Genomic DNA, 19,041 nt, shown 5'->3' on the forward strand with positions numbered 1-19,041 from the left:
AAAAACATTCTATCGGGCAGTCGGCGCTGCCTGAAATAACTGGCAGCAGAGTTCGCCTGGGCTCTCAGCGACCCGAACATGGGGGAGTTCACTCTGCAGCCCGAGCCACACCCCCATGCACGTGATGTCACTCACACGAGCGTTTTTGGAGGGGCCCGCCGAGCGAGGCTGGACCCCGGCCGCCGCTCGGATGGCTCTGTGCCTGGCTCTGAGCCTGGCTGAGAGAGACTCCTGCCTGAAACCTTGGAGAAGCCGCTTTCAGTCTGTGAAGACAATACTGAGCTAGATAGACCAATGGTCTGACTCAGTATATGGCAGCTTCCTATGTTCCTATGATAATGAAGACACTGAAGTGGTGGATAGCTTCTGTCTTTTAGGATCAACCATCAACAGTAAAGGATCCAGCAGTCAAGAAATACGCTGCAGACTAGCACTTGGCAGGGTTGCAATGAAGGCCTTGGAAAGAATATTTAGATGCTGTGACGTATCTATACCTACAAAGATTAGAATAATTCAGACAATAGTTTTCCCCATGACACTCTATGGATACAAAAACTGGACTTTGAAGAAGCAAGATAGAACAAGCAGTGACGCTTTTGAACTTGGGTGCTGGAGAAGACTTTTAAGGATACCATGGATAGCCAGGAAAACAAACCAATGGGTCATAGAACAAATCAATCCAGAATTTTCACTCCAGGCACAAATGACCAGGCTCAAACTATCATACTTCGGACACATTATGCAAAGATCCAGCTCCCTTGAGAAGTCCATTATGCTGGGGAAAGTTGAAGGAAAGAGAAGAAGAGGACGACCAGCAGCAAGGTGGATGGACTTGATAACGACAGCTATGAATGCACCACTGAGGGAACTAAAAGGCCAAGTTGAAGACAGATCATCCTGGAGATTATTTATGTGGTCGCTAAGAGTTAACGGCACTTCAATAATCAGTCAATCACTTGTTAGTATTTTGACCATTGCGCTATAATCTTCAGGCTCACTTATTTTCAAACCAGGCAATGATCTACAAAACTGCATGCTTTATGAATGCTGGAAAGAAACTCTTCCTACTTTATATGAATCAGAAATGAACATCAGATCAATGTTGGTCCCAATGAAGCCATTGTTAAGTTTCTAGCAGTTAAAAGCATGTTTCCCTTTCTTTGATAGCGCTGGCAGTTACAATAACACATATACATCACAATCTTTTTATATGACCCCAGAACCTTTCTGAGTCTAACCCACACTTAGAGAGTGAGCATGCGCCAACATCAATTAAGAGAAAGGAGGGGGCGGGATTTCACCCTTTACTGGAAGCTACAGAAAGATTTGTTGCTATACTTCTCTACCACTGCTTGTGGTAATAACTGGCAATCATAGCCTGGGCTATTGAAAGATTTGATAACTTTTGCTTCGTATTGCCTTTTTTGTTGTTGCTATTGAAGAAAACTACAATTCCCAGCAGTCTTTGCGAGCAGAGCGAGTGGGCAGGGCTATTTCCTTCCTCAGACACACTTCCTGCCCGGCCCCGGTTTGGAAGGAGCTCGCTGTTGTTTTTACAAGGTGTTTGTATACCTGGAGCAGAGTGTTGAGGTGGGTGACGGGGGTGGTGGGGGTGGTATTGTTGCAAAGGAAATGGGGAGCAGGACGTTTGGCGGATGCAACACAGCTGGAGTTTTGATATGAATGCGGGCGGTGGGGGTTGATTTATGAACACAGAAAGCTGCCATATACTAGATCAGACCCTTGGTCCATTTAGTTGAGTATCGTCCGCATTGACTGGCAGTGACTCTCCAGGGTTTCCGGCACGAGCTGCTCCCAGCCCTACCTGCAGATGCTGCCAGGGATTGAACCAGGGAATGCAAGCAGAGATGCTCAGCCACTAAGCTGTGGCCCCATCCTCTAGAGGAGGGATATCTTGCAGCACTCTTGTATAGTCATCCATCCAAATGCAAATTAAGGCAGATCCTGCATAGCAAATGAGACCATTCATTCCTAAAGCACTGGGTTTACTTAGCTAGCCTGGTGCAAATGCAAACCTTATTAGGGGAACTGGTCAAGAGTGCAGGGACTTTTTTGCTGATGGCAAAGGTGGATGCCAGGAAATGCATCTTAGCCGCAAATGCATCTTACAGCTAATATTTGGTTATTTTGACAGTGGAAGTGACTCTCATGTAAAGGAGAGCTGCTCTTGTGGTAGCAAGCATGACTTGTCCCCTTGGCTAAGCAAGGTTTACACTGGTTGCATATGAATGGGAGACTTGATGTGTGAGCACTGTAAGATATTCCCCTTAGGGGATGGAGCCACTCTGGGAAGAGCAGAAGGTTCCCAGTTCCCTCCCTGGCAGCATCTCCAAGATAGGGCTGAGAGAGTCCTGCCTGCAATCTTGGAGAAGCCGCTGCCATTCTGTGAAGACAATACTGAGCTAGATAGACCAATGGTCTGACTCAGTATATGGCAGCTTCCTATGTTCCTATCTGTATCCAGTGTTCAAGTCAGTCTGTGCCCAAAATCATTTTAGAGAGGAGAGCTGGTCTTGTGGTAGCAAGCATGACTTGTCCCCTTAGCTAAGCAGGGTCTGCCCTGGTTGCATATGAATGGGAGGGTAGAAGTGTTGAGCACTGTCAGATATTCCCCTCAGGGGATGGAGCCGCTCTGGGAGAAGCAGAAGGTTCCCAGTTCCCTCCCTGACATCTCCAGATATGACTGAAAGAGACTCCTACCTGTAACCTTGGAGAAGGCACTGCGAGTTTGTGTAGACAATACTGAGCTAGATGGACCAATGGTCTGACTTGGTAGAAGGCAGCTTCCTATGTTCTATGGTGCATTTTTCTGTTTCTGTGGGGTCTCATAAGTGCTGTGTCAGTTTTTTAAAACCAGGCCCTCAGCTTGGAAACTTTGTTGACATTTGCAGACAGTTGGATAGTTCATATTTTGATGCTTTAATTATTGATTTTTGGTGACACGGATAGTGATTTCTGTCTTATGCCAGTGATCTTCACAATTTTTCTAGTGGGGGTCACTTTGACAAAAAACAGTGTGAGAGCCATTTCCCACTGTGCTGACTTCCACACAGTATTGTTCTTTTCTCAGTGCAGGGAGGGCCCTTTAAGAGAGACTGAGCCCTTCCTTAAGAGCTCTAGGAGTAAATCACTACTGGGAAGGACTACCCCTCCCAGCACTCTGTGCATGCCTTGCAGGATGGTGCAGAGGCTCAAAGGGTGTCCCTTTGCCTTAAAGGAGCCTCTGAGCACTGGGCAAGGCACAACACTGCATGGTGGGAATAGTCGCCTCCACATGGTGCCAGGAGGGACTGTACAGAGTACTTAGCTTCAGCCACAGCTTCACAGAGGCCCAGTAAACAATCACTGGAGGAAATATCAGTGAGCAGCATTTAGGGTTGATGGGAGCCTCCACTGGCCCCTAAAACCTTACAATGAGGAACACTGTCTTATGCATTTGCAATGTCCTTCCAATGCATTTGGAAGGAGAGCTGGTCTTGTGGTAGCAAGCATGAATTGCCCCCTTTGCTAAGCAGGGTCTGTCCTTGTTTGCATTTGTATGGGAGACTGCATGTGTGAACAGAGTAAGATATTCCCCTTAGGGTTTGGGGCCGCTCTGGGAAGAACACCTGCCTGTTTGCATACAGAAGGTTCCAAGTTCCCTCCCTGGCATCTCCAGATAGGGCTGAGAGAGACTCCTAGAGAATCCGCTGCCTGTCTGCATAGACAATACTGAGCTAGATGGACCAATGGTCTGATTCGGTATAAGGCAGCTTCCTATGTTCCACCTTGTTTGTTCTGTGATGTTGTACTTCATACATGTGATTTTTAAAAAAAAAAAATTGGGTTGATGCTCCATGCACCAGCTTTCCCCACTGAAATGTATATTTTGTACCCAGCAGCTCTGCTTTCTCTCTGGACTGAAAGCACCTTCCAGAACCGCCATCCTGGATTCTCCCTTGGATCGCGGGGTGCTGATGGACACCTCGGAGCCCAGCAGCGCAGCTGAGGAAGAGGAGGAGAAAGTGACTGCAGAGCAGCGGCCCAGGACACGTTCGAACCCCGAGGGTGCTGAGGACCGCACCCTGAGTGCTCAGGCTAGCGTCGGGAGCCGCAGTGAAGGAGAGGGGGAAGCAGCCAGTACTGGCGACAGCCCGCAGAGTGCCACGGCCCCAGCAGCCAATGGCAAGGTTTGGCCCTCCCCAGCACCACCCACAGAGTTTCAGGTCAAGACGCCACGGGTGAACTGCCCCGAGAAAGTGGTGAGTGCAGAGTGGTCCTTGCTGCTACCTGGGTTTTGTGTTCTGGGCTGAAGCATATCTTCCTTAATTGCTGCTTTGATGCCTTTTATCCCAGATCATCTGCCTGGACCTCTCGGAGGAAATGTCCCACTCAAAACTGGAGTCGTTTAATGGGTAAGTCCTTGACTGGTGGTTTGGAGTCATGGTGGACAGCTCATTGAAAGTTTCATCTCAGTGCAGGAGCGTAACAAGGCTGGAGTGGGCCCAGAGACAAAATTTTAAAATGAGCCCCTCGCTCACACACACACACACACACACACACACACACACACACACACACACACTTCACAATATATAGTCATGTGACTTGCCTCTGGGGGGCCCCTCGAGGCGTGGGGGCCCCCAGGCAGCCACCTCCCCTTGCCTAATAGTAGTTACGCCCCTGTCTCAGTGTGTGGCAGCTGTGAAAAAGGCTTATTCAATGCTAGGAATTATTAGCTGTTCCACCTCGTTTGTTCTGTGATGTTGTACTTCATAGATATGATTGTTTTTTTAAAAAATAATTTTTTTAAAAAATCCCAGCTGTGAAAAAGGTTTATTCCATGCTAGGAATTATTAGGAAAGGGATTGAAAATAAAAATGCTAATATTATAATGCCCTCATACAAATCGATGGTGTGGCCACATCTAGAGTACTGTGTACAGTTTTCGTCACTGTATCTTAAGAAGGATATTGTAGAACTGGAAAAGGTGCAGAAGAGAGCAACCAAGATGATCAGGGGCCTGGAGCACCTTCCTTATGAGGCAAGGCTACAGCATCTGGGGCTCTTTACCTTGGAAAAGAGGCGACTAAGGGGAGACATGATCGAGATGTATAAAATTATGCACAGAGTGGAGAGGATGGACAGAGAGAAATAATTCTCCCTCTCTCACAAGACTAGAACCAGGGGTCACCCCACAAAACTGAAGGTCGGGAAATTTGGGACCGACAAAAGGAAGTACTTTTTCACACAGCCCATAATTAGTCTATGGAATTCCTTGCCATGGGATGTGGTGATAGCCACCAGCTTGGATGGCTTTAAAAGGGGCTTAGACAGATTCATGGAGGACAAGTCTATCAATGGCTGCTAGTCTGGTGGCTGTGGGCCATCTCCAGCCTCAGACGCACAATGCCTCTCAATACCAGTTGCAGGGGAGCAAGAGCAGGAGAGAGAGGGCATGCACATACCTCTTTCCTGTGGGCTCCTCTGAGGCATCTGATGGGCCACTGTGTGAAACAGGATGCTGGACTAGATGGGCCTTGGGCCTGATCCAGCAGGGCTGTTCTTATGTCCTTATGGAGCAACATTTTGTCTGGAGGGGCGGGTATCCTCAAGACAAAAAAATAAATGGGGAAAATATTTCTTGTGGCCCAAAGGAATAAAAGGGCAGCACCTTTTAGATTGATTAACTATTTTAACAAATGAATTTTTGTAGGATATAACCCACTTCCTCAGATGCAGGGTGAAAGCAGGGATGGCCAGTTACGGGCAAATCTTCCATATACATTTAAAGAGACACTTGCAATATGTCATTGGTTGTAGACATACCAGGTAGCAAAGGGAAGAAATTACCGACACTGTGTCTCTCTCACTGGCTTAAAACACATAATCTCTGTTCAAAGAGAGAGTGACACAATCACATTTCACTATAAGTTCTCCTATTTCATGTTCCAGATGTCCCCCTGTTCTTAAGTACAGCCACCCTGAGTTCTGTGACCTTTTGTTCAGAAAGGTTAAAATGCTCACCAAAAGACTTCGTAGTATTTTTGGCCATAGTATCCCAGTTTGTGTCCATTCAGTCACTGTCTCAACAGGCCCATTTGACTAATATATACGATGCCTAAGGGAATATATATTGGCAATATATTTCTTGTGATGTTACTCACATTGGCTGGATGAGGAGTTTGAAACTCTAAATGCATTAGGAGGAACCTTCAGAAACATTGTCCCAAAGCTTGCCACCAGGGTTCTCTCTGATTTTTTTCATCTGTCTGCAGAACGAGTTTTGTTCTGGGTGGCAGGATCAAGGCAGTGTGTGCGCACCTGCATTCAGAGTGGGGCCTTCCTGACTCAACCTGAGCAGGATCTAAAATTAACTGAGTGGACATCAAAAACTATGTGAGTGCACACTCCTTAGAGGGAACACTGCCTGCCACTGTTCATCCCCCTCTCCTGCACATCCCCTACAAATTCTAGTGTAATGTTGGGGATTTGACAAAAAGACACCGCTTTGACCTAGGATCTATTTGAACACTTTGGAGAATAAAGTTTCTATTTGTTCTCTGGGTCCCTTTTAGTCCCGGGATGCTCCAACTTGGGTTCCCAGATGATGTTGTACAACAACTCCATCACCCCAGCCATTGCATCTGTGGATGATGGGAGTTGTAGTCTGAAGACTAAAGTTTGAGCACCCCTGCTCAAACCCACTAACACCCTCCCCCCATTCTCCGGCTAAAATAGTTGCTCACCAGTGATCTAGTTGGCTTGCTTCCTTGAAACCTGGGGTACGTCCCATAGGACAGGCTTCCCCCACCTGCGGCCCTCCAGATGTTGCGGAACTACAACTCCCAGCATCCCTAGCCACAATTTATTGTGGCTGGGTTTGCTGGGAGTTGTAGTTCAGCAACATCTGGAGGGCCGCCAGTTGGGGAAGCCTGCCATAGATTGAAGAGTAGACACTTAGAACATACAAAGTCACTTTATCCAGAGTCTGGCCCTTGGCCCATCTAACTCAGTATTGTCTGCATTGACTGGCAGCACCAGTGGCTCTCCAAGATAACAGACTGAGAAGGGACTCTCCCAGCTCTGCTTGGGGATATTGGGAATCAAACCTGGAACCTTGTAAGAATATAGCGGCAGCTCTGCTGCTGAGCTACAGCTCTGTCTCTTTTGCACATAGGAAGCTCCCATGTTCAGCTCTCAGACTGAGTAGGGGCACTGCATAGCGGATGAGGTGGATGATTTTGGGTAGAGAATAGGAGACTGATCAGAGAGGGAAATGACAGTGGAAAAATTCAGATTGGCATGGAAGCCTCACAGAGAGGACTGTGTTGCTACAAGAGCATCATGGGTGTGGAATGCATGCAAGATGGAAAAACTGTTGTCACTGTGTTAGGTCTTAGGTGTTGTCTAGTCCAGGGATTCTCACCGTTGGGTCCCCAGATGTTATTGGACTTCAACTCCCATAATCCCCAACCAAAGGTCACGGGCTGGGGATTATGGGAGTTGAAGTCCAATAACATCTGGGGACCCAGCGTTGAGAATCCCTAGTCTAGTATTTGTGTCAAAAGATTACCCAGACGCACCTGACTCTGTGAACAGGAGAGGTGTGTTTTTTTCCTCCCCAGCCAATCAATCAGAAAAAAGGAGCTTTTCTCTTGGCTGGTTCAGATTCCCAGAGCTACCAACATTAGACAAAAACTCCCTAAGATGGATCTTTGTGGTTTGTAACATGGGTTTTATAGTTGGCAGATTCCCACAAGTCTCTTCACCTAGCAACCATCTTCCCACATTCAAATCCTTCAAGAATTATCTCCTAGTCTTTGATCTCTATTTGAACTGCAAGCCTCTTGCAGGCTGCTGAGCCTCTGAGAATGTGAGTTATCTTTGCATGCTTAGAAGTAGAAACACCTTTATTAAGCAGTAGAAATTTGGGTTACTTGAGTGACACTTCTTGGAATCACCTGATGTCCAGAGCAAGGATGGCACCCCAGAGTTAACTTGTGTCATGTGTGTTTTCTCTCTCTCTGCTTTCCTGGAAGGTCCAAAACCAACGCTTTGAACATCTCCCAGAAGATGATAGAGATGTTTGTCCGGACCAAGCACAAAATCGATAAGAGCCACGAGTTTGCTCTGGTGGTAGTCAACAACGATGTCACCTGGGTATGTTCGGTATATGGATGTCTTTAATACGTGCACAGACTAACTGGGCAAAGACACACCTGTTAAAGTGACGGTTCTCTTACATTTAGCAGGGGGAGAGCAACTGGCACTATCCAACCCCTGCACAGCACCCCTCCAGTGGCTGTTGCTGGTGTCTACCTTGTGTTTCTTTTCAGATTGTGAGCAGTGTTCCCTCTAACAGGGATTCCCAGATGTTGTTGTTTACAACTCCCATAATCCCCAGGGAAAGGCCATTGCAGCTAGGGATACTGGGAGTTGTAGTGAACAACATCTGGAAATCCCTGTTAGAGGGAACACTGATTGTGAGCCCTCTGGGGACAGAGAGCCATCTTATTTGTGTATGTATTTTTCTGTGTAAACCGCTTTGAGAACTTTGGTTGAAGAGCGGTCTAAATATTCGTGGTAGTAATAGTCGACAGCATGTGTGTTGAATTTAATGTGTGAATAGGACTTCCCTCTCTGCAGCTTTCTGGTTTCACCTCTGACCCCAGAGAGGTTTGCAGCTGTTTGTACGACCTGGAAACAGTGGTTTGCAAGTCATTCAGTATCCTTTTTGGAAAGGGGCCCTGTGGCTGGGAGGCTAGGGATGTGCATGGACTGGGTCCAGGCTGGTTTGGTGGTTGTGGTGGGGTACCTTTAAGGAGTGGGGAGGGTGCTTCCCCCCCCCTGTTTCCCCCGCCAGCGCTGTGACGAAAATTGCTGGCGGAGGACAGCAGCTAGGGATACTTGCCTCCCCGTTCAGCGTCCTTCCACAAGTGGCCAGTGCAATTGCGCACATTACACATGTGCACTGGCCACTTCTGGGAGGATGCTTACCGGGGTGGCAAAGAGGTATGCTGCCGTCCTGCGCCAGTGATTTTCGTCACAGCACCAGCGGGGGAAACGCAGCGGGGTGAGTGGGAGAGCACCCTCCCCACTCCTCCCACTCCTTAAAAGTACCCCCACATACACACAACTGCCAGTTCAGCCGAACGCCAGACTTTCCAAACCAGTTCAGTGGCCAGTAAAAGGACCACTGAACCAGTTCATGCACATCTCGATGGGAGACGGGGGAAAGGGACAGGCTCATTGGAGGGCGTCAAAGATGGTGAGGGTTCTGGAATCCGAATCCTTTGAGGAGCAGTTGATGGAGAAGGGCAAATTTAAGGGGCACTACAAGAGCCATCTTCAAGTATTTAAAGGGCTGTCAGTTAGGAGGAGGAGTGGACTTAATCTCTGCTGCTGCTGAGGACACGGCTAAAACCAGTGAATTGAAATTTATAAGGAAATGGATTTAGGTTAGGCATTTGAAAAGATTTCCTGACTACAAGAGCTGAGGGACAGTGGAACAGTCTGCCTCATGCAGTGGTGGCTCTCTTTCCTCAGAGGTTTGCAAACAGAGGGTTGGACAGGATCTGTCAGGGATGCTGCAGCAGATTCCTGCACTGAGCTGAGCCAGGGGTTGGACTAGAAGACCTCCAAGGTCCCTTCCAACTCTCCGATTCTATTATTCTATTAAGGTCAAGGCTAGGGGAATAAAGCCACTTCTCTGAAAACTTTGCTGAGTGGCTTTTTTAAAAAAATGGATGAGGAGATATTGGGTTGTCAACTGCCCAGAGACAGAAGTTTGGGGCAGTCTACAAATTTGAAAAGTCAGTCAGTCATTCAATCAAGTGTTCGGTTACCCCTGCTAACTGAGCAAAGAGGCACCTTTTAAAGTGTTGATTCTCTTATATTTAGCAGGGGGAGAGCAACTGGCCCGTTCTAACCCCAGCACAACATCCCTCCAGTGGCTGTCACTGGAGACTCCCTTGTGTCTCTTTTTAGATTGTAAGCTATTTGGGGCAGAGGACCATCTTATTTCTGTATTATTTTTATGTAAACCGCTTTGAGAACTTTGGTTGAAGAGCAGTCTATAAATATTCATAGTAGTAGGTGACTCGAAGCCACCTTAAGTGGCGCAGCAGGGAAATGCTTGACTAACAAGCAGAATGTTGCCAGTTCGAATCCCTGCTGCTACTGTATTGGGCAGCAGCGATATAGGAAGATGCTGAAAGGCATCATCTCATGCTGCATGGGAAGAGGCATTGGTAAACCCCTCCTGTATTCTACCAAAGACAACCACAGGGCTCTGTGGTCGCCAGGAGTCAAAATCGACTCGACAGCACAACTTTACCTTTAGGTGACTCAAAACAGAACCATCCAAGCCATAATTGCCATTGTTGTTTTGCTTCATAAGCATTTCCGGTCATTTTGGAAGTGCCTTCCAAACAGAGGCTGGGTGGCCATCTGTCAGTGTAGCTGGAGCAGATCCCTTGCACTGTGTAGGAGATTGGACTAGAAGACCTAGTCCTGCTCAAGGTCCCTTCTCACGCTCATATTCTCCTGTTCTAATGCAGGAGAGCATCACCTAGGTGGGCAGATTTGGCTTTTTAAAAGCTAAATTCTGGCTTACGGCCCATTTGACCCACGAGTATACCCCTTAGGTTCTGGCAACTCTGAGCATCACTGCAGCCCTAAGCAAATCAAAACTCTCTGAGTGGGTTGTATCTCATCCAACAAAGATTTTGGGCAGGTGTGCCTTCTGTGAAGGAGGGATCAGCAGCTGTTGACCCTTGGCTGCATCCAGTCCTTGGTGGCCTGTGCCTCTTTCTCTTCAAGGCAAGGCTACAACACCTGGGGCTATTTGGTTTAGGAAAAAGACGACTGCGGGGAGATATGATAGAGGTCTATAAAGTCATGCATGGTGTGGAGAAAGCAGATAGAGAGACATAACTCTAGAACCAGGGGTCATCCCATGAAATGGATTGCCATGAAATTTAGGACCAACAAATGGAAATACTTTTTCACAAAATGCACAATCAACTTGTGGAATTCTCTGCCACAAGATGTGGTGACAACCAACAACCTTTAAGAGGGGTTTGGATAATTTCATGGAGGAGAAGTCTATCATTGGCTACTAGTTGGGGGGCTATAGGCCACCTCCAGCCTCAAAAGCAGGATGCCTCTGAGTACCAGTTGCAGGGGAGTAACAGCAGGAGAGAGGGCATGCCCTCAATTCCTGCCTGTGGCTTCCATCAGCATCTGGTGGGCCACTGTGTGAAACAGGATGCTGGACTAGATGGGCCTTGGGCCCAGCAGGGCTGTTCTTATGGTCGATAGTATCAAAAGCTGCCCAGAGGTCCAACAGAGTCACACTCCCAGCACTTCATGGGACAGAAACCTGCCAATCCCATGGAGGAGATGTCTATCAGTGGCTGCTAGTCTGGTGGCTCTAGGCCTTCTCCAGCCTCAGAGGCAGGATGCCTCTCAGTACCAGTTGCAGGGGAGCAACAGCAGGAGGGAGGGCATGCCCTCGACTCCTGCCTGTGGGCTCCCCACAGGCATCTGGTGGGCCACTGTGTGAAACAGGATGTGGGACTAGATGGGCTCCCTTGGGCCTGATCCAGCAGGGCTGTTCTTATGTTCCAATGTTCCATCCCTCCCCATTGCCTGCCTGGGGGTGGAGGTGGGATTTTCAAGAGTAGCATCTGTAGCAGGGGTGTAGTTATAATTGAGTGAAATGATTCAAAGAACTTGGGCTCCCAGCTCCACCCCTCCCTATTTTCTTCATTATCTCCCTCAATTTGAGGGCCCGCCAGAGAGAGGTGTGAACACAGGCCCCCCTCTCCCCTAGCTACACCCCTGATCTGTAGCAATGAGACCTGGCAAAGCCCGTTAAAGCTTTCCTCCTCATTTGTCCCGTCTTGAAATGTCTGGGTTAAAACTGGAATAGGTGGGGGTTCTTCTATGACACTGTGCTGTTTTAATCTGTGTTCTGTATGGACTTCATGCTCAACTTAATATTTACAGGTGTTGGGTGTGTGGCAAACTGAGATATTTTTTCAATTGTGGGTGGAAAACATATTGCAAATATATATCTTAGCTGCTTTTCCTCAGATCTGGAAGGCCTTTTCAACCTCATGTAAGTTATTACTTTCTCCTTGTGTTAGTCTTGGTGGAATTACAGGAGAACCTTGTTACTTATGGCAGTTCCATTCCTTGCCTCCTACTGCGAGTAAAGGAACCACGAGTAACAATGCATTAGGGCTATAGAGAAAGCGGGGTTAGGTTCCAGGCTGGAGGGGAAAGTCTTAAAAAGCCCCCAAACACCCCCAAATTGGCCCAGAACCTACTGTGGCCTACTTTTCAGGTCCCCCATGTGCCCAGGAATGCCCCCCCATGCGCCACAAAATGGCTCTTCTTGGGCTCCTCCAGACAAAATGGCGGCTAGAAGTGACCTCTGTGGTCACTTCCGGCCCTCTAGGAACCACGGATACATGGGTTTTAATCCATTAGTATCCGTGGATACTGGAAATGGGTGTCTATTGGACTTCCCAAGGACACATGGAACTGTGTGAATAATGAGGCTGTTGTGTATTTGAGCACCCCCACCGCGCCTTCTGATTTGTAATTAGCTTGAGGGTGAAAATAGAGTAAAGCAGGGGTTCTCAGATGTGGATCCCCAGGTATTTCTGGACTACAATTCCCCTCATCCCCAGTCAAAGGCCATTGTGGCTGAAGTTCATGGGAGTTGTCCAACAACAGCTGGGGACCCAGGTTTGAGAACCACTGGGGCAAAGCATGTGTGAAGCTGCCTCCGCCTGAATCACTCTGTCCATCTAGCTGAATGTTGCCTGCTCTGCCTGGCAGCAGCTCCTCAGGGTTTCAGGCAAGGGGGAGGACTTTCCAAGCCTTGGGATCTTAAAAAAATATATTAAAAATGGGAGGAGCCGGGAACTGAACTCGGGTCCTTCTGCATGCAAAGTAAGTGCTCTACCCAATACTAGGGCCCTTCTGTTTAAAAGCAGCAAAGCACGGTTGTAAATGTTTGCTCCCAAACATTTATTTGTTTATCCTTTTATAGACAGCCTTTCATATGTTTATCCCAAGGCAGGTTGATAAAATAAACGCAGCAATAAAATCCATCAAATTGCACTAAAAACCACTCACAAAGCAAATTATAGAGAACATAAAATATAAAGCTGCCTTGTTCTGAGTCAGACCATTGATCTTTTAGGCTCACTGTGGTCTACTCTGACTGGCAGTGGCTCTCCAGGGCAAAATGTTGCTTGAGAGATCTTTATAACTGCAGACAGTGGGGACCCCATGTCTATTCTGGCCTGTCGAGGATTGGGCAGAGAGAGTTCTTTCCCAGCCTTGGTAGCCAAGACCTCTTTTCAATTGGAGATGCCAGGAACTGAACCTGGGACCGTCTCCATATCCATAGATCCTTTCCCAAACATGCTTGTTCCTCTGAAGCATGGGGCTCTGAGAGATGAATTTCTGTAACCACCAACTGGGCTGAATTATCAGGACCTTTCCCCATAGCATCCAGCCTCTTTCCATTTTTCCCAGTTGGCATCTGTAATAATTAGGGATCCGGTATAGCAAAGTGGGTAAGGAACTATGCTATGGGCCAAGGAACCACCCCCGCCCCCATTCAAATACCTTCTGCCGCGTGAATTCACTTGGTGGCTTCAGGAAGCCACATTCATCTTAATCAGAGTCTCCCATTTGCAATTGGTGCATAATAATGGCCTACCTCATAGGGCCATTTGTAAGGATTCCAAGGTCATGCTTGCAAAGTGCTTTATTCTGCTTCTTGATCATGCACATATGTTCTCCCCCCGCCCTCCTTACAGACAGCAGAAGACTGAACTCCCCGTGACGGAGAATGTCCAAACTATCCCACCGCCTTATGTGGTCCGGACTATCTTGGTGTATAGCCGGCCCACTTGCCAGCCCCAGCTGGCTGTGACAGATCAGATGAAGGTGCGTGCATTCTTGCTTTTCTTCCCCTTGGAGAATCCTCCTGGCTTGGTGCCTTCTGGAAGGGGCATGGCCTCCAAGCCAGCTCCTCTGTTAATGAGCTGGGCTCATGTTCTCTTCCTTCTCTCTTCCTGCAGAAAATGCTGCAATGCCCCTACTACTTCTTTGATGTTCTTTACATCCACAATGGTGTTGAAGACAAAGAAGAAGAGACCAGCTGGAAGGTAAGGTCCTACAGAGATCCATTGGCCCACAAAGGTCCCTGCTGGCTCCACATTGAACATAGGAAGTTGTCCCACCTGAGTCAGACTGTCGGTCCATCTGTTGAATTGTCTGCATTGACTGGCAGCAACTATTCAGGGTTTCAGAGAGGGGTCTTTCTCAGCCCTACCAAGAGTTTCTGCCAGGGATTCAACCTGGGACTCTGCATACAAAGCAGGGACTCTACAAGTGAGTTATGGCCCCTTCCCTGTATGAAGCTGACTTTTACTGAGTTGGCCCTTTGGTCCATCTAGGCCAGGATTACCTACCAGGGCTGCTCAACTTCGGCCCTCCTGCAGATGTTGGCCTACAGTTCCCATTATCCCTAGCTATTGGCCATTGTGGCAGGGGATTATGGGAGTTGTAGTTCAAAAACAGCTGGGGGGCCTAAGTTGAGCAGGCCTGGGCCTACACTGACTGGCAGCAGCTCTTCAGGATTTCAGGTGATAAAGGGTCTTTCCTAGTCCTACCTGCTGGAGCTGCCATGGAGTGATCCTGGGACCTGCAAGCCAATCACAATCCGCCCCCTACTCATTTATGACCCGATCCAACAAATAATTCTGTTGAAGGACAGGAAACAGAGGATAGGTGCAGTTTTCACAATGGAGGGAAGTAGGAAGTGGGGTCCCCCAGGGTTCTGTACCAGGACCAGGGCTTCTTAATTTATTCATACATGATCTAGAGGTTGGGGTAAGCAGCGAGGTGGCCAGATTTGCAGATAACACCAAACTATTTCAGGTAGTGAAATCCAAAACAAATTGTGAGGAGCTCCAAAAGGATCTCTCCAAACTGGGGGATGGGGCCCAGGTGGGCAACAAAATGGCAAATGCAACTCATTGTTAGCAAGTGTAAAGTGATGCATATTGGGGCAACCCCCACCCCCCACCCCAACTTCATGTATACACTGATGGGGTCTGAGCTGTTGATGAGTGACCAGGAAAGGGATCTTGATATCTTGGTGGACAGCTTGTTAAAAGTGTCGACTTCGTGTGTAGCAGCTGTGAAAAAGATGAATTCCTTGCTTCGGATCATTAGGAAGAGGATTTAAAAGAAAAATGCTAATATTATAGTGTGACCATATTTGGAATACTGTGTGCCGTTCTGGTCATATCTTTAGAAGGACATTACAGAACTGGAAAAGGTGCAGGAGAGGGCAACCAAGATGATCAGGGGTCTGGAGCCCCTTCCTTACGAGGCAAGGCTACAGCATCTGGGGCTTTTTAGTTTGGAAAATAGGCAACTGAGGAGACATGATAGAGGTGTATAGAATTATGCATGATGTGGATAGGGAAATTCTTCTCCCCCTCTCTCTCAACACTAGAACCAGAGGTCATCCCATGACATTGATTGCCAGGAAATTTAGGACTGTCAAAAGGAAATACTTCTTCTCACAAAGCATAATTAATCTATGGAATTCTCTGCCATGAGATGGGATGATGGCCATCAGCTTGGATGGCTTTAAAATGAGTTTGGACAAATTCATGGCTGACAGGTCTATCAGTGGCTCTAATCCTGTTGGCTATAGGCCACTACTAGGATGTCTCTGCATACCAGTTGCAGGGGAGCAACAGAATCCCTGATAGCATTTCCAGATAGGGCTGAAAATGACTTCTGCCTGAAACCTTGGAGAGCTGCTGTCAGCCAGTATAGACCAGACCTGCTCAACTTTGTCCCCACAACTGCTTTTGGACTACAACTCCCATAATCCCTAGCCACAATGGCCAATAGCCAGCTATTATGGGAGTTGTAGGCCAACATTTGCAGGAAGGCCAAAGTTGAGCAGCGCTGGTATAGACAATACCGAGATAGAGTTCAAGGGTTCAGTGTAAGCAAGTGTACAGTGATGCATATTGGGGTGAAAAACCCCAACTTCAAGTATACGCTGATGGGATCTGAGCTATCACTGACTGACCAGATCTTGGGGTTGTGGTGGAGAGCTCATTGAAAGTGTTGACTCAATGTGTGGCAGCTGTGAAAAAGGCCAGTTCCATGCTAGGGATCATTAGGAAGGGGGCTGAAAAGAAAAGTGCTAATATTATAATGCCCTTATACAAAATTATGGTGCGGCCACATCTGGAGTAATGTGTACAATTCTGGTCACCACATCTAAAAAAGGACATTGTAGAACTGGAAAAGGTGCAGAAGAGGGCAACCAAAATGATCAGGGGCCTAGAGCACCTTCCTTATGAGGCTAGGCTACAGCATCTGGGGCTCTTGACTTTGGAAAAGAGGCGACTAAAGGGACACATGATCGAAGTGTATAAAATTATGCATGGAGTGGAGAGGGTGGACAGAGATAATTTTTTTCTCCTTCTCTCACAACACTAGAAGCAGGGGTCACCCCATGAAACTTAAGGTTTGGAAATTTGGGACCAACAAGAGGAAGCACTTTTTCACACATCACATAATTAATCTGTGGAATTCTTTGCCATGGGATGTGGTGATGGCCCCCAGCTTGGATGGCTTTAATTATTTTTTTAATATCCTTCCCTTCCTCCAAGGAGCCCAGAGTGGTGTACTACATACTTAAGCTTCTCCTCACAACAACCCTGTGAAGTAGGTTAGGCTGAGAGAGGAGTGACTGGCCCAGAGTCACCCAGCAAGTCTCATGGGCTGAATGGGGATCTGAACTCGGGTCTCCCGGTCCTAATCCAGTACTCTAACCACTCCTACTTCACAGGGTTGTTGTGAGGAGAAACCTAAGTATGTAGTACACCACTCTGGGCTCCTTGGAGGAAGAGCGGGATATAAAATGTAAAATAATAATAATTTTAAAAAAATAATTAAAACCATCCACGATGACTCTCAACACCAGTTGCAGGTGAGCAAGAGCAGGAAAGAAGGCATGCACATACCTCTTGCCAGTGGACTCCCCAGAGGCATCTGGTGGGCTACTGTGTGAAACAAGATGCTGGAATAGATAGGCCTTGGGACTGATCCATTAGGACTCTTCTTATGTTCTTATGACCCTGTATACGGCAGCCTCCTACATTCCTCTCTTCCCCCCCCCCCCTGTTCCACAATCAACCATTGATTGCACTGGTTCCCACATAGAAACAAAGCACCAGTTCATTGCTGCCTCTGATCTGGCCTCATCTGATGAAAAATGCCTGTTCTTCTCTCTTTTTCTTCCCCTCCAGGAAGCCTTTGCCTTCTTCAGCAACCTGGACACCAAAGGCACAAACTACAAGTATGAAGTGTCTCTGACCGGTCCCGCTGTGGAGTTGCACAACTGCATGGCCAAACTGCTCGCCCACCCTCTCCAGCGGCCTTTCCAGACCCATGCTTCCTACAGCATGCTGGAAGAAGAGGAGACACCGGAAATGGAAGCTGTTGTGTGACAGAGGGGCCAGGGAATCAACAGAAGGCTTAGCTAGGGTGGAATCTCTGTCTCCTTATGGAAAGCAGATGTTTCCCCAGCCAAATCTGCCACCATGACAGTGGTGCTCCGTGCTGTTCGTTTGGGGCATAGGTGGGTGGGTGTTTGAGTTAATTTTTTCCTATTAAAACAAACTGTAATGCAGCAAGGAAGCTGCAGTGCTGATGTGTTGTCAGAGAGCACAGAGCAAAAATGGTAGAAGTGTTGGAGAAGGTGGTTCTAGAAAGAGAACTTGCATGGCAAAGATGGATTTCTACTATCCGCTGATTAAAGAACTTTTGACTGATTAACCAGTCCATTAATTCATTTGGTCTAAATACAATTTCTCTTGAAGGGGAGAGTGTGTTAGGTGTGCAGTGGTTTTCAGCATTTAGCTATTTTATTTGTAATAGTGTATCTCGTACATTCACCACATTCCCATGGTGGTTCACAAAATTAAATCCGCAATAAAACAATATCATACAAAGCCATTATGAATCTATAAAAAGTAATCTTAATCACTGTTAAACTGTTCATTTTTTATTGGCCAGCTTTGGCTGGAAGATGAGAGAAAGCTAAAGAAGCTGTGTCTTAGGTGATCAGACTCAAGCCCTACATTTAACCTGTAAGACTAGGAGTGGACTACATTGCAGGGCTTCTGTATGACATTCTCTCAGCCTAAACCTGATCCCCAGCATATAATAAGGGTACAAGAATATTGGACAGTATTGCAGGGTTGTTGTATGGTACTCGGACTGAGCCTCGTATACCCCATTCCCCCCCCCCCCGTGTGATATTAGCACTAGACTACATTGCAGGATTGTGAGCCACTTTCAATCAGAGTTTATTTCAGTCAGTTGACAAACCTATAGTATGCAAATCTCAACATTTGCCTTAATCTGTGATATTAACAGTGAATGGACGACCTTGTAGGGTAGTTGTCCCTCTTCAACCCCAGCATAGCATCCCTCCAGTGGCTGTTGCTGGGGTCTCCCTTACTACTTTTTAGATTGTGAGCCTTTTGGGGATAAGGAACCATCTCCCTCATTATTGTTTCTGTGTAAATTGCTTTGCAAGCTTTTGTTGAAAAACAGCCTATAAGTTGTTGTAGTAAACCATGGCCTTAAACCAACTTGCTATAATGATATAACAACACTGGACTATATGGTGGGAGTGATAGAAACAGCCCCCAGCCTGCAAAAAGTTCATAACACCACTGGACTACATTGCAGGCATGATGTAACCTCCTCAACCAAAGTCCAGCCTGTGAGAAGGGTTTAAAATAGTATCACTGGACTGTATTGCAGGGGTGTTGTAAAACATGCTTTCCCACCTGCAGCTCCCACTATGGAAGAATGTACTGCGTGTGCAATGGAATTGGCAGTGATGATTAATTTAAAATATTTAAAAACTCAGGGACAGGACATGTTTCCAAGGAGTTTAAAGGG

General features: G+C 47.2%; 1 protein-coding gene across 2 annotated transcripts; it reads left to right on the forward strand.

Moving 5' to 3' along the window:
• The first annotated feature begins 1,315 nt into the window (after nucleotides 1-1,315).
• On the forward strand, nucleotides 1,316-17,904 carry BABAM1 (BRISC and BRCA1 A complex member 1). Of its 2 annotated transcripts, none has more exons than XM_053303008.1 (9): nucleotides 1,316-1,590; nucleotides 3,900-4,262; nucleotides 4,357-4,415; nucleotides 8,043-8,163; nucleotides 8,650-8,728; nucleotides 12,103-12,127; nucleotides 13,848-13,977; nucleotides 14,112-14,198; nucleotides 17,376-17,904. In XM_053303008.1, the coding sequence occupies exons 2-9, from the start codon at nucleotides 3,978-3,980 to the stop codon at nucleotides 17,574-17,576; spliced, it is 987 nt and encodes a 328-aa protein (XP_053158983.1). In that variant the 5' UTR covers nucleotides 1,316-1,590; nucleotides 3,900-3,977; the 3' UTR covers nucleotides 17,577-17,904. The 2 variants fall into 2 exon arrangements, with proteins under 2 accessions (XP_053158983.1, XP_053158982.1); XM_053303007.1 differs by having other exon boundaries at nucleotides 1,317-1,590; nucleotides 3,903-4,262.
• Nucleotides 17,905-19,041: the final 1,137 nt, after the last annotated feature.

Source organism: Hemicordylus capensis, chromosome 2, assembly GCF_027244095.1.
Source record: "Hemicordylus capensis ecotype Gifberg chromosome 2, rHemCap1.1.pri, whole genome shotgun sequence".
In the NCBI taxonomy this organism is placed as follows: domain Eukaryota; kingdom Metazoa; phylum Chordata; class Lepidosauria; order Squamata; family Cordylidae; genus Hemicordylus; species Hemicordylus capensis.

Bases quoted from the DNA above. Each gene is read 5' to 3' on its own strand.
- BABAM1 (XM_053303008.1), top strand. From the start codon at position 3,978: ATGGACACCTCGGAGCCCAGCAGCGCAGCTGAGGAAGAGGAGGAGAAA. The intron at 4,416-8,042 runs GTAAGTCCTTGA...CTTTCCTGGAAG, and splicing joins AAACTGGAGTCGTTTAATGG to GTCCAAAACCAACGCTTTGA. The intron at 8,164-8,649 runs GTATGTTCGGTA...CCCTCTCTGCAG, and splicing joins TCAACAACGATGTCACCTGG to CTTTCTGGTTTCACCTCTGA.